The sequence below is a fragment of the Oculina patagonica genome, chromosome 4 (genome assembly GCF_052425735.1).
Source record: "Oculina patagonica isolate OP01 chromosome 4, crgOcupat, whole genome shotgun sequence".
NCBI lineage: Eukaryota > Metazoa > Cnidaria > Anthozoa > Scleractinia > Oculinidae > Oculina > Oculina patagonica.
Window position 1 is genome coordinate 4,489,646 of NC_135761.1, and position 12,500 is coordinate 4,502,145.

Here is a 12,500-nt window from a genome sequence, read left to right on the forward strand (position 1 = left end):
ATGATGTCAAAACAGCCGCCATCTTGGATCCGCCATCTTGGATTTCAAAATTTTTCCAAAATGCCAGAAAACCACCCAAAATCACTGCAAAGTACTCAAAATAAATAAAAATGTGCTTAAAACCCGTAAAAATGTTAAACTAATTCCATTTAAGTTGATTTTTATTAACAGAAACACGAAAAATTACAAATTTGGAAAAACATGCCTGTCAAAATGCCGTTGCCATGATGATGTCAAGTTCCTGACACATCATCCAACCCTACCAAATTGTTGCCAGATAATATTTAGGAAAACTCAGAAAGTTTGGCAGCGTTTGGTTAAATCTTAAAAAAGTTATAAAAGTTCAAAGTCAGCGCGGGCCTCAAAAGCCCCCCCCCCCCCACCCCCGGTCTGAATAGGGTTAACTGCAAGTCGCCGGTTTACAGACTCGATTTATCCTTTCAAACACCTTGCTTCTCTGCTCCTTTTCTCCAAAACCGAATGCTGCTTATCGCCATTCAAGAAAATGAGATGCTTTATTTAAAACAGTCAAATTAATTCTCGCAATATTGTGCCGTCACTGTGCAGGCGACCAAACTACCGGCACATTTCAGCTTCAGCGCCGAGTTAGCTATCTACCATCTCTTATAACCCACTCATTATTTTTTGCGCGCGCTCATTGGACAAAACGCATCACTTGGTACAAAATCGGACGACAGGTATCAGCGAATATACCCCGTCCGATTTGATATCCGTCGCTCGATTTTGTAGGCAGACACAAAACAAACGAATGAAGACATCTTATTCAATTCTAACTTTTGATGAAATCATGGAATTAAAAAATCACGTAAACCATCAACTTACATTTGTTTCAACCACAGTTACGCCGGGTTACGGTAGGTTTTTTCCTATAAATTTACTGGCGATAAAGCGCGTATAAACCCCTTTCTGGCTCGCTGGTATATTGGAGGATAATGCCCTTGGCTGAAAGATTGTCCTCAAAATTTCACAGTTGCCCTCGAAGCTTCGCTTCTCGGCCAACTGTTCATTTTTCGACAATCTTTCAGCCTCGGGCATTATTTACCTACTAGAAGATGGTTTTCCATGTTCTATAAGAAAATAATGCACGCTTGAGGTCTATAAAAGCTGATAGTGGATGCCCGAGCCGTCAGGCGAGGGCATTCAGCTGCTTTTCTAGACCTCAAAAGTGCATTATTTTCTTATAGGACATAGGAAAACCATCTTCTAGTGGGTTTAGAATATAGCATTAAAAAGTGCACAGAACTTACAAGACTCGCGGCCGCTCACGGCATTTACAAACGCACGCAACATTGGTAAAAGTGAAAGTTTAGTTTAATTTTTTTCTTTGGCGGCTTCTTTATAAATAAACCAAGATACCATTTCATTCATATTTCCTATTTATATAGTCCTTTCTCCAACTACCAAAAGATTCTCACAAAGCCGACAATTCTAGTTGAAATATTTACGCATTCAAGTTTGGTTTAGCCTACTTCAATTTCATTCAAACGAAAAATTTTCATGCGTTCGTTTCGCAGCAAGTTTTTCAAATTCGCCTCTTATTTCGATTTAAAAAGAACAAAAGTTGATTGTTCTGTTTTCCGATTGTGGCTAAAAAAAGGTTTCTTACCTCAAAGCGTTTCTAGAGTCCGGCTTGTTTTGCTAAATAATTTTCAGTTTCAGGCAGTTCACGGCAAAATACTGGCATATACAACTCCAAAGAAAAACAACAAATTTCAACGATTCTTTCTTCATCTGTCGCTTCCTTTGGCACTGTCTTACTTCCATTTAAGCAGGTAAAACGTTCCTGATAAAAAACTTGCTGCTTTAAAGCATTATTTAAACAACAAAACAAGAGAATAGAGGCGAAGTCGACGAAGTCGTTCAGCGAAATTCGACAAACCATTCGCACTTCCGGGGTACCGGACTTTTATAGTTTTCAGCTATGTTCTATTAAAAATAATGCCCGCTAGAATTCCATCGCGCGTATACAGCGGCTATATTCTAAACTCCAATGTACCAGCCGCCTGAAGGGGTTTATTTACTAAATATCCAACGCGCGCTCGTGGAATAATTGTTTTATTAAAAACGTCCAAAGAATTGCAATACTTGAGCTCCCCAGCTATTTTCGTTGCCGCGTATCGGCTACCATATTTGTGGTCAATGGTATATGAGCTCATATATCATTGCCTGTTAACCAATCAAAACGCAGGAATTGCATTATACCATTGCTAGTTGTTAATAAAAAACTATATAAGACATTAACAGAACTTAATAAGGTGGCTCAACGTGATGATTATTTTTCAATAATAAGAAATGAACATCACCGAACTCGTTTTTGAGTTATAAGCACTTAAAGCTAAAATCAAAGGTGTTTTTAACCGGTTATGTTGTTGCTATGGTTACCACTGACGACAAGAAAATACCCAAAATTTGTTAACCAATGTCTGGGCATTTGTTTGATACCATGTTAGTAGCAGTGAATAGAAATAAAATATATATCGTTTATTAAGACACGGTGAGGATTTAAGCTATAAGCTTGTGGGGCTGTGTCTTTCCGATCGAATTGGAATTTAGCAATGTTGGTTTTTGCGGAGGGAGGAAAACCGGACAATCCGGTGAAAAACCCTCAGAGCATGGACGAGAACCAACAACAAACTCAACCCACATATGACGTCGAGTCCGGGAATTGAACCCGGGCCACATTGGTGTGAGGCGAGCGCTCTCACCACTGCGCCATCCCTGCTCCCCTGAATTTTTCCGATGTTTTGTAACTGTATGGAGAGAGTAACCGAACTAATCTCTTGCTTCCAAAATGACATCATCAGTAACTGATAAATATTTGTAGCACTGACCCATTAAGGTGTAAGAGCTGGAAAGTGCTGGAAGCTGTTGTCAGCCTCCTTAAGTACCATTCAATTAGTAACATTAACCAAAACAAAATGAATGAAGTTCATTTGATGATCTATCCAACAAGTTGTTGAGAACGTTAGAAGGGATGTGTAGTAGACCAATTGAAGCTATGTGAATGTGCCGCCTATTGAGCAAGCGAGCAAATCGACCATTACGTAAACACTACATATTGTCCGAGGATGACTCAGCAAGCCTGATATTTCGCTGTGTCTTTATGGCTGATTTTAAGTGCGGTGCCCTCAGTCCTCCGTTTTCTTCATTATTTACAAGAGAAGATCGTTTTACTTTATCTTTCCTTTCCGAATAAAATTCAATAAAATCTTATTTGTTTCTTTGGTTATGTCCTTGTGCATACATACTAAACCAGCTCTGTACACTTGAACCACAAACGTTTTGACGATTTGCCTCCAATTCTAAAAGTGAAAGCTTCTCGCTAATACATTCAGTCTCTTCGAAGTTTAGCTTTTTCCAAATTTACCTTTTTCTAATTCTTCGCGTTCTTTGTATACACAGACTATGCAAAAAAACGTCAAAATAAATTTAGTAAACCCGAAAAACAATAAAAATAATCCACTCTTTCTCTGTCGCGGTGATTTTAAGCAACATAACGAGTTAAAAAACTTATTCGAGGAGAAAAATTAAGAAAATTGAGCAACAAACAAAACGATCACCGGCAATTCAGTCTTTCTCTGTACGTTTGGAAAAGTGAAAAAATTAAATAAGAAAGCCCATTCCATGCTGAAAACTAAAAGATATGAGCGCAAAATACATCTAGCAAACGTATCAAGTCTTTCGTTGTATTGTAAGGCAAAGCAATTACTCAGGAAAACTTCATGATGCGGAACGAAAACTCTATCGACCAAAAATTAAATTGCAAGACAACACGAGACGCGGCTTCCACACGTTTGGTTATTTTCCCGCTTCTTGTCCCAGATGTTTTAGTGCGACTGGTTGCTTGCGAGGTTAGCGAGAAAATGTAACGCCCAATTCATGCGCCAGAACACGCATTGACACATCGAGAGATAAACGGAAGGAAAAAGGACTAGACTTTCATGCAGTCAAAAACCTGATCGTCTTTCTTTTCAGCGAAAAATTAAGTTTCATTTCGCACTCCTGGCGTTTAGTTTTGAAATAAACAATAAATAGGGCCTCTTACTAGTTCTCACTACAGTTCTATGAATTGAATGGTTGACAAAAGCCTTAAGAAATAAGAAATATTCAAAACCAAACCTTAAAAATAAAGGCGCATTGGTTTAAATTTGGTTTTCATATGATGTTTTTTACGTCGGTATTCGATAAGGATATACGCTTTATATCGACATTTATTGGATGGTTTTTAAGACTTCTTGAAAGACAGACTCCTGTTTATCTTGTTAGCTTGTTGAAAAAATTCTATAGAAGTATGAAAAAATTTTCTTTAAAAATTATCTTACCTTCTTGTGGAAAACTTGTCTTTCCCTTTTCGTAGTGTTATTAATGACCGCTCCCTAATCCGGAAAAAATGGATTTAAGAGAAATACAAAAGAAGCAGACGAACGTTTACACCTCTACGGTTGAGGAGGACTGGAACAAGCTTTTCTTTCTGATGATGCGATCTCGCGGTTAATATAGCGAACTCGAAATGCTCAAATATTTCGCCAGTACAGCTCTTTCACTTTCGACACGGAAAGGTAGAACTACAGCAGGTTTTGCTTTGAAGATTGTTAATGGGATATTTAGTGATGGTGCAATATTTATTTAGCATTGTCGAATGTCAAGTTAATTAATTAGTGTTTATATGTTTAAGTTTTCTTCCCTAAGAAAAAAAATTAAAAACTTAATGCATGTATTCATCTGTGCGTTTAGATTAAACAGTCGGACAAGTTGACAACAAATTCAACAAAAAAGTTTGCTTTAGTTATAATAGAGAGCCCCAAATGTCCTGGCCACCTGTAACTCAATTATTCATTTGCAAGGCATCTGTGAATTTTATGGTTTTGTTTAAGCAGAGAAAACGAAAAACAACGGACTTTGTGATAAGTGATGGCTCACTCGCAATTTGAAGGTTTATCAGTGCCGTTATTCACTCTCGACTTCTTATTACAAAGGAATTATTTTTCTCATGTGTGAAACGATGTTTCACGACTGTCTTCGATGAAGATAACTTTAAAATGGCCAGCAGTTCATATCGCGTAGCTGTTGGTGAGAATCGTGCATTATACATTTTTATCTTTGCCGGGTTGTGGTTTTTATTGTTTATTAAAAGGACCTGACAAAAAAATATGATATAACCGTGAAAATCGAAGTTCTGTTTTGAAGGAAGTTGCGAAACACGCCCAGACTTCTAATGCCCCAAACCCCTCTTCCAACAAAATAAACCAAAGAAAAGGAAAAATTTCATCTCATTTCCCGTAATTCCAGCTCTGATACTTGACAAGTTTTACTTGTTCAACATTCACCTATTTCCAATTTGAGGAAACAAGAAAACTACAGTATATTACTGGGTTGTGTTTTGTTTCTGAGAAGCTGAAACTGCGTGTGGGTCAGACCCATGAACTGTTTTTAAATTCTGACAAACAAACTTATTTCATATTGGACAGAAAGAGTTGATGGAAGCGACTAAGTCAGATTGGAAAGAGTTTCGGAAAGTTAATCCGTGAAACTTAAAAGTAACTGAAAAGGAAGTCAGTCAAATTATTTTTTCTTAGTGTTATTAAGCGAAATTCAAAAGTACGGAGAGAAAGGAAAAATAATGCAATTTAGGAAGAACTTAACGCAGATGTCATTAGATATGTCATTGAAATGAAAATTTCATCGAAAATGAATTTCCCTCTTAGGCAGAGTTTAACTAAAATTGGAAAGTTCATTAAAATATAAAAACAAAACTGAGTAAAACAACAAATCAACCGATAGCGAACCAATTCTGTATTATCATGATTATACATACGGTTTTACGTTTTTAAAACAATTTCCGGTTAGTCAAATTATCGGTAAAAATAATTTCTTTTCTGTCTCATTCAGAAGCTGCCTGTCGCCCTTTGGACGCCGAATTCTTCGACTGTAGTTGCGGTCAAGCCTTCGAGAGAAAAACGCTTTGAGCAAAAAACGAAAGGAAGAAGCAAACTGTTATACAGTCTAAAACCTGATCGTCTCTGTTTTCAGCGAAGCATCAAGTTTCAAAATCCATACGAAGAGGAAGACTAAAAGGATTGACAGAAAAATAATTGCTTTTTTCACTCCTGTTGTAAAACAATAATAATAATAATAACTGTAAAAGCTGCATTTTGCCTCTCTTTCTAAAATGTCTCTCTCTTGAAGTTCGATTTTTTTCAAATAAGGAATCTTTTCAAATCTCCCTACAGTGCTTTGGATTGAATGGCAGACAAAATATTTAGTAAATAAGAAATATTCAAATCGAAAACTTGTATATAAAATTAAAGGCGCGTTGGTTTAAGTTTTGTTTCTCACTGAGTGTTTCTTTCTCTTCGGTATATTCGAAAAGGATATTCGCTGTATTTCGACATTTTATGAAATAGTTTTAAAGGCTGCTTGAAAGACAGACTCTTGTTTTTCTTGTTAGCTTGTTGAAAAGTTCAATAGAAGTATGAGAAAATATTCTTAAAAAATTATCTTACCTTCTTGGGGAAAACTTGTCCTTCCCTTTTCGTAGTGTTATTAATGACCATTCCCTAATCCGGAAAAATGGATTCAAGAGAAATTCAAAAGAGGCAGCCGAAAGTTTACACCTTTACGGTTGAGGAGGACTGGAACAAGCCGTTCTTTCTGATGATGCGATCACGCGGTAAATATAGCGAACGCGAAATGCTCAAATATTTCGCCAGTACAGATCTTTCGCTTTTAAATAGTGATATTTAATGGGATATATAGTGATGGTGCAATATTTATTTAGCATTGTCGAATGTCAAGTTAATCAATTAGTGTTTATATGTTTGAGTTTTCTTCACTAAGAAATTAAACTTTTTTTTTCCTAAGTTGAAAAAGCTTAGCTGACCTACTTCATTTCTCCATTTGGTTTAACTATACAAGAGATGTTCGCGTTTGTCCCGGCTACAGATTTTAGAGCAAAAGAGGGACTGTTGGGAGTCTAATTAAAAACTTAATGCATGTATTCATCTGTGCGTTTAGAATAAACAGTCGGACAAGTTGACAACAAATTCAACAAAAAAGTTTGCTTTAGTGATGATAGAGAGCCCCAAATGTCCTGGCTACCCGTAACTCAATTATTCATTTGCACGGCATCTGTGAATTTTATAGTTTTGTTCAAGCAGAGAAAACGAAAAACAACGGACTTTGTGATAAGTGATGGCTCACTCGCAATTTGAAGGTTTATCAGTGCCGTTATTCACTCTCGACTTCTTATTACAAAGGAATTATTTTTCTCATGTGTGAAACGATGTTTTGCGACTGTCTTTGATGAAGATAATTTTAAGGTTACACAATACCTTCAGAGGGCTACTTTTGTCGAAAAAATTTTTTTGGACTAAACTCAAGATTTACTACAAATTTAACATTTCCCCAAAAATGAAAGTAAAATCTTTAAACGAAAAAAAGGTTTTTAAAATAAAAGTTAATAACACAGTTAGTGGATTTCCTTTATTTTGGATATTTCTCTTGTGACAGCCGCGGACGCAACAGGGTCGACAAATTATTCGATACTTAAACTTTACGGGTCTATAAAAAGATAACCAATAAGAATTAAGAAAAAGCCTGACACACTTTAAGAGATTGATCCTTGCTGATTAACACTGTGCAGTTCTCTTGTAGTAGTGGTTGTGTTTGATACCCGATTAGTCGGCGGAATGACACTCGGTCTTTTTCTCTTTACTGGCTTCTTACTTCTCAAGAATGGCTCTACCAAACATCGGATATTTTTTTCGAATTCCACAGTTCTTTACCTTTCTATTAATATATAGATTGTGGTAGTTTACTTAAAAAAAAGCGCGCGTACGATTTTTTTTCCGAAGGACACCCGCGAAGGTATTGTGTAACCAAAATGGCCAGCAGTTCATATTGCGCAATTGTTGCCGAGAATCGTGCATTTTACTTTTATATCTATGCTGGATTGTGGTTTTTATTGTTTATTTAAAAGAACTTGACCAAAAAGAGAGATAACCGAGAAAATAGTTGCGAACCACCGTAATTGGCAAACCCCCTCTTCTAACGAAAACAAATAAACGAACTACAGTTGACACATGAACATTGTTGACCAGGCAACAAACTTGCACGGCGGGCTGATGTAGGATATTTCTCCAGTTGTGTTTACTTCTTATCATTGCGAACACAGTAAAATAAACCAAAGGAAAGGGAAAAGGTTCAATTCTGATTTCCGTAATTCCAGTTCTTATACTTGACAAGTTTTTATTACGCGTTCAACATTCGCACAGTGAGCAACAGAGCCCGGGCAACAGAGGAAGAAACACAGTGAGAGACTCCGCTTGGCAACAAAAGAGATATAACAAGATGGCAGTGCAGATCCAACCTCTACTGAATTCAGATCTCCAGTCTCTCAGAGAATTTGCTCTTCCCGAATCGGACTGCATAGTCTCAGGAGAACTCATGCAAACCATTTTAAATTGCTGCCAGGTGGACATCCTACTCGATATTCGAGGGATTGCCAACAAGAACGATATGTGAAGATAAAAGCAAACTTACACAATCCCTAAAGATATAAATAACATTCGGGAAAACAGAAACACCCTGTTCGTTTTCTCCTTCCTTTTTATACCCATCATCTGCTTATTAAAAGCGACAGATCGCCGTCTGTACGTAAGTTACATATTAAAAGATCCTTTGGTCATGTTTACCTTTTTCCCCATAACCTACGTCATAAACTTCAACGAGAACCGCTGACACACGAGTTCTAAGACGCCGTACCATTGCCGCACACAGCGGTCAAACGCAAAAATGACGTCACCTCCGGTTTTCGGCGCCTCGAACTTTTCTGAGAATTTGTCTCGAAAGTGTGCAAACTTTGGTAGGAAATTGTTAAAGAAATGGTACGGTGAAAGAACAGTTCAAGCTGGGACACTCAGTGGAGATGAATTATAAAATTCCCAATCCATAAGCGGCGTATAAACCTTAACTTTCCAGGGACGGCGTTAACTTTTGGCTTTAAAGCGAAAGTTTTCGGAAAATTTAAGACTTTGTATGGAGAAGTTTGGCGGGAATTGCACAGTAACTGCGCACGCGCGTTGCGTTTGACCGCTGTGTGTGTGTGCCGTACCATAGTCAAATACACTCCACAGCGGTCAAACGCAGCGCGCGTGCGCAGTTCATGTGTAATTGCCGCCAAAATTTTCCATACAAAGTCTTAAATTTGCCGTAAACTTTTGCTTTAAAGCCAAAAGTTAACGCCGTCCCTGGAAAGTTAAGGTTTATACGCCGCTTATGGATTGGAAATTTGATAATTCATCTCCACTGAGTGTCCCAGCTTGAACTGTTCTTTCACCGTACTATTTCTTTAACAATTTCTTGCAAAAGTTTGCCCACTTTCGAGTCAAAAGTTCGAGGCGGCAAAGACCGGATGTGACGTCAATTTTTGCATTTGACCGCTGTGAACAAATACACACAGCGGTCAAACGCAGCGCGCGTGCGCAGTTACTGCGCAATTCCCGCCAAAATTATCCATACAAAGTAAAGCCAAAAGTTAACGCCGTTCCTGGAAAGTTAAGGTTTATAAGTCGCTTATGGATTGGAAATTCGATAATTCATCTCCACTGAGTGTCCCAGCTTGAACTGTTCTTTCACAGTACTGTTTCTTTAACAATTTCTTGCAAAAGTTTGCGCACTTTCGAGTCAAAAGTTCGAGGCGGCGAAGACCGGATGTAACATCATTTTTGCGTTTGACCGCTGTGTGAGTCAAATATTGGGATAAATCTCGCCAGAAAATCCTCGTTTTCTGTGTGAAAAATGTCGTTTGAGAGGGAAAAAAGTACGGAATATTTTCTTATGATGTATTGTTGTTCAAATTAAGCAATATAAAGTTACGTGATTTTTGGCTTCAGTTCTCCTTGAAGGAAAGAAGAAAACTGCAGTATATTTCTGGCTTGCGTGTTGTTTTTGACAATCTAGCTGCATGATGGTCCGGCCCGTGGACTGTTTAATTCCGATAATTATAAAAAACGGACTTGTATCATGTTGGATTGCTAAGAGTGCGACTTAAAAGTAATTATAACAAAAAAACAAATCGTAAAATTATTTTCTCACTCAGTCAGTTATTAAGCGAAATGCAAGAGCACGAGAGAAAGGACAAAGGGGAAAAAGCTATCGCAGATGTCTTTGCATGCGAAATTGAAATGAAAATTCCATCAAAAATGAAAAAATTCCTCTCTTGAGAAGACCGATTCCGTCAACATCGGGAGTTTTAAGCCCTAAGTTTGCCCAAAACCCAAGCAGTACCTGAGTAGGGTGTGGTCTGAAATAGGGTAGGGGAAATAATCATAGGCTTATCTCATTCAATTGGCCATTTTCTTTAAAAAGTCAAACGGCGCAATTTTGACTGAATTCAACTTCAGTGTGAATCATATTTTTCGTTTGCTAACTTTAACTGCGTGCTGTTATTGGTGCTGCGGCTAGATGGCCTGGCCCAGTTGTTCAAAGGATGAATAAAGCTATCCAGCGGATAAATCACTATCCAGTGACTAATGTAGTAATCTTTGTCAACATTTATCCACTGGTAGGTGATATATATACTACTTATTGACCGAGAGTGAGGTCATTACAGGGGAATCTCAGACCGAGGCCTTGATGTATTGACCGAGCGACAGCGAGGTCAATACATCAAGGTTGAGGTCTGAGATTCCCCTGTAATGACCGAACAGACGAGGTTAATAAGTTATTTATTATATGGCCTTTAAGCACTATTCAAAAAAAGAGTATAATCGAGGGAAAAAACACTGGAGGTAAACTCGCACTCGCTCTCTGTGGCTCTCTTCGTCGCTCATACTAAAGAAGTATCGGTATGCTTATATTTTTCTTTCAGTTTTCGAAAGATAGTTATATTTTGTTGGTATTTTTTGTTGTTTTTGCCCCCTCGCTAGTAGCTTTTACTCACAACTCAAAAAACTGTCGAGCCGAGAAAAATTTTCATAATGCCCGGTCATTACAAGAAAATAATGCCCGCTCAGCAGCCAATCAGAGCGCGCTTACTATTGTAGCCATATAATAAGAGGTGGATATTGTTATCTACCCTTCGAACAACCGAAGCACTGGACTTAAAGCAGCTCACAAGCTGGCGAGAGGATTGAAGTATAGCGACGGGGACATCTCCCATCCCATCCATTTAAAAAGTGTCCAGCAAAGAAGTGCGCGCAACTAGAGAGACTGGTAAGCACTTTGAACAAAACCACTGTTAAATCACTGGAAGTGCAATTACAATGCATTTATTCAACGTTGAAGAACAAACCAAAAGCATTAATAAACATACACAGTATAAAATAAAGCAATACAATGGCTCAATAAACTGCGCGTGATGTTAGTGAACACAGCAGGAAACAGCTGGTGATTACAGGTTTTCAAGTGTTCATCCAACATTGCGCCGATGAACGATTCAAATCCGTGATAGCGTGGTTTTCACTTGAGTGTCGAAAGTAAATTGCGTTTGCTTTGGTTTTGCATTTCTACGCTCAGTGATTGGCTTATAAATCTCGCGTCACTTTCTCAGTCAATCAGAACTAAAACCAAAACCAATCGTGACTCGCTCGCGCACGTTTTCCCGCGCTTCGCACCGGCTACGTGTATTTGCTTCGAGTTTTGATTGGTTCATTGGATTGTCCGTGTCTTTTGTGATTGGCCAGAGTAATTACTTTGGTTTTGGTTTTACGACACTCAATTGAAAACTGCTCTATAATACCTTTATATATATAAACAGCAAATAGCTTTTTACTAATCAGCGCAAGTATCATTTTCAGTTATTGTATAACAATGAATTAACAACAGCATTCGGCTACTGATTCAAAACTAATCCACATTGATCATTAAAGCCCTTCGTTCTGTTAAAAAAGAAAAAAAAATGTTTTTTTTTTTACAGTAGCGTCCAGGTTAACTAGAAAGTATGATATAATACACTGTTTTCGTTAATCGAACATTTCTCAGAAAGATGCCGAAGTCATATTAAAAGTAGACTTAGTTGGCTAACTATTTACACTGGGAACATTGGATTTATTTAAGCCGGAAAACTACTTCAAGAATGTAATTACGTATCAAGTTAACCCGTTTTCTACAAAAACAGACGTTGTTCTATCAGTAACGTGACGTAACTACTAGAATTCTTTTTAAACTCGTTGTGTATTGAACAACTTTCAAATGGAAACATAAAACTGAATATGTTCGTTCAGAAATCCACTGGTCTTATTTTCATCTCGGTCCTCTTCAGAGAGTAGTAATGTCCCTTCCAGTAATACCAGATCACACCATCACCTAAGGGGCAGGGATTGCTGTGACGATAGATTCCATTCAGATTGGAGTCGTGACACCTGTTGTACCACCAGGCTCCGTGATACTTACTGGCACAGTTGTTGTCGCCAGAGTTATCGTTGTCCTGATCCCGCGTGCTAAATGGTTGATTACGGTGACGAGAGAGAGAGTCACCA

The 12,500-nt window shown here is 37.9% G+C and overlaps 2 protein-coding genes across 9 annotated transcripts in view; one reads left to right on the forward strand and one right to left on the reverse strand.

Annotated features, from left to right (window-relative positions):
- Positions 1–12,500, forward strand: part of LOC144651272 (cyclin-D1-binding protein 1 homolog) — a 130,426-nt gene that overhangs the window by 77,264 nt on the left and 40,662 nt on the right. The gene's annotated exons all lie outside the window — the stretch shown is intronic.
- Positions 1–12,500, reverse strand: part of LOC144651229 (uncharacterized) — a 56,202-nt gene that overhangs the window by 35,389 nt on the left and 8,313 nt on the right. For 4 of the 8 annotated variants that reach the window (XM_078511147.1, XM_078511152.1, XM_078511151.1 and 1 more), the window contains one exon: positions 12,080–12,500. This exon is cut by the window's right edge and continues 7 nt beyond it. The exons of the other annotated variants lie outside the window; for them this stretch is intronic. In XM_078511147.1, coding sequence (XP_078367273.1) covers positions 12,242–12,500 — 259 coding nt within the window. In that variant the 3' untranslated portion in view covers positions 12,080–12,241. Of the gene's footprint in view, positions 1–12,079 lie in introns of those variants that run through there. 8 annotated transcript variants of the gene reach the window in all.